At 63.7% G+C, this 1,904-nt stretch overlaps 1 protein-coding gene across 1 annotated transcript in view; it reads left to right on the forward strand.

The window, feature by feature from the left end:
* Nucleotides 1–820: 820 nt before the first annotated feature.
* Nucleotides 821–1,904, forward strand: part of LOC114073674 (class II histocompatibility antigen, B-L beta chain-like) — a gene marked incomplete at its 5' end in the record, with an annotated part of 6,954 nt that continues 5,870 nt past the window's right edge. The window contains 2 exons of the mRNA XM_027911396.1: nucleotides 821–1,090; nucleotides 1,670–1,899. Of these exons, the coding sequence (XP_027767197.1) occupies nucleotides 821–1,090; nucleotides 1,670–1,899 (500 nt within the window). The remainder of the gene's footprint in view (nucleotides 1,091–1,669; nucleotides 1,900–1,904) is intronic.

Here is a 1,904-nt window from a genome sequence, read left to right on the forward strand (position 1 = left end):
CGCCCCGGGGAGCCTCCACCGCCCCGTATGTAAAAGAGCTGCCCCGAGGGACGAGCGAGGAGTGGCGGCCGTGGAATGGTCACCGGGGGTGTGGCGAGGGAGGCGTGAATGGAATCAAATCGAGAGGAGAGAATTAAATACACTAAAGGAGCCGCGCCGAGTCACCGAAAGAGCTGCCCCGAGGGACCCGCTGTCGGGTGTCGTCAAAGGGCTGCACCGAGGGCAGAGCGAGGTGGGAATAGAATTAAATGCAGAAAATAAAAGAAAGAGAATATAAAGGAGGTCCTGCTGCCCCGTATCGAGAAGAGCCGCACCGAGGGACCGGCGGGGCGGCACCGGGCAGGCCGGACGATATTCGGTGTCCCCGAAAAAGCCATCCTCTAAAGAACCCCGTGGCAGCCCCTGACTGGACTGGAACAGCGGGCGCGACCCGGCCCGACCCCTCCACCCGCGCCAGGAGCGGCGATGGGGGAACGGTGGGAGAGGGGGGAAAAGGGAGTGGGAGAGCAGGAAGAAGGGTGCCATGGGGGTCCCTCGGTGTCCCCCATCACTGGAGCCCTGCAGCGGTTCCCTGGGGCTCAGGGTGGGAGGGGGGGGCGGATCCGCACTGGGGGGTGTCCCCAAACCCCCTGTCCATCCCCGGGGGGCTGATGGGGGGGTTCCCCCCAGCCAAGAGTCGGTGCTGCGGCGGCCGTGGGGCAGAGGGGGGTGGGAAAGGGGGGTCCAGGTTGGCTCCCTGACCTCCCAAACTGCTGTGGGGGGCTGGGGGATAATGGGGGTGGGAACGGGGCACCCCCTGACCCGTGTCCTGCACACACAGGGGTGTTCCAGTGGATGAGAAGGACCGAGTGTTACTTCATCAACGGCACCGAGCGGGTGAGGTACGTGGAGAGGTACATCTACCACCGGCAGCAGTACGTGCACTTCGACAGCGATGTGGGGGTCTTTGTGGGGGACACCCCGTATGGGGAGATCCAGGCCAGGTGCTGGAACAGCCAACAGGAATATCTGGAGGACAGAGAGGCTGTGGTGGACTGGTTCTGCCGGAAAAGCTACGAGGTGTTCACCCCGTTCACTGTGAACCGCAGAGGTGATCGCGGGGCAGAGCGGGTGCCCTCGGGAATTCCCCTGCCCCGGGAACGACCCTGGAGCCCCTTAAACCCTCCCTGGGAATCACCCCAGATCCCTCAGCCCTCCCTGTGCCCAATCCTGTCGTCTTTTTCCCCATCCCAGTGCCCCCAGTCCATCACAGTCTCTCCCAGTGCCCCCCCCACCCCGCGCATCTCCGCCCCGCTAGTGCCACCGCTCTCCCTGCCCTCAGCCAATCAGAGCGAGTCTTTTTGATGACTCATCAGTTGCTGGGCAGATCCGCAGCGCAGAGTTCCCTTTTCAGGACTCAGCCTCCCAGTCTCGCTCAGGTCCTTCCCAGTCCACCCCAGTCCCTTCCAGTCATTCCCAGTCCCTCTCACTCCCCTCCCAGACGCTCTGACTCCATTCCAAGCCATTCTCAGTTCACTCTCACGCCTCCCAACTCTCTCCCAGTGACCCCCCCCAGCCCATCCCATTCTACCCTCGTCCATTCCCAGTCCCTCCCAGTGACATCCCAGTCCTTCCTAGTGCCATCCAAACGCCTACCAAAGTCCTACAAGCCCTCTGCCCTCTCTCCCAGTACCCCCCAGCTCAGACCAGTGTATCCCCCGTCTCTCCCAGTGCCTCCCAGCGTGTCTATCTCGCTGGTGCCGTCGAGCTCCCAGCCCGGCCCCAGCCCCTGCTCTGCTCCGTGATGGATTTCTACCCTGCCCGGTGCAGGTGAGGTGGTTCCAGGATGGGCAGGAGCTGCCGGAGCACGTGGTGGCCACCGACGTGGTCCCCAACGGGGACTGGACCTACCAGGTGCTGGTGAT

The sequence above is a fragment of the Empidonax traillii genome, unplaced genomic scaffold (assembly GCF_003031625.1).
Source record: "Empidonax traillii isolate 1590-97213 ecotype Southwest subspecies unplaced genomic scaffold, ASM303162v1 scaffold10160:size9463, whole genome shotgun sequence".
Taxonomy (NCBI): domain Eukaryota; kingdom Metazoa; phylum Chordata; class Aves; order Passeriformes; family Tyrannidae; genus Empidonax; species Empidonax traillii.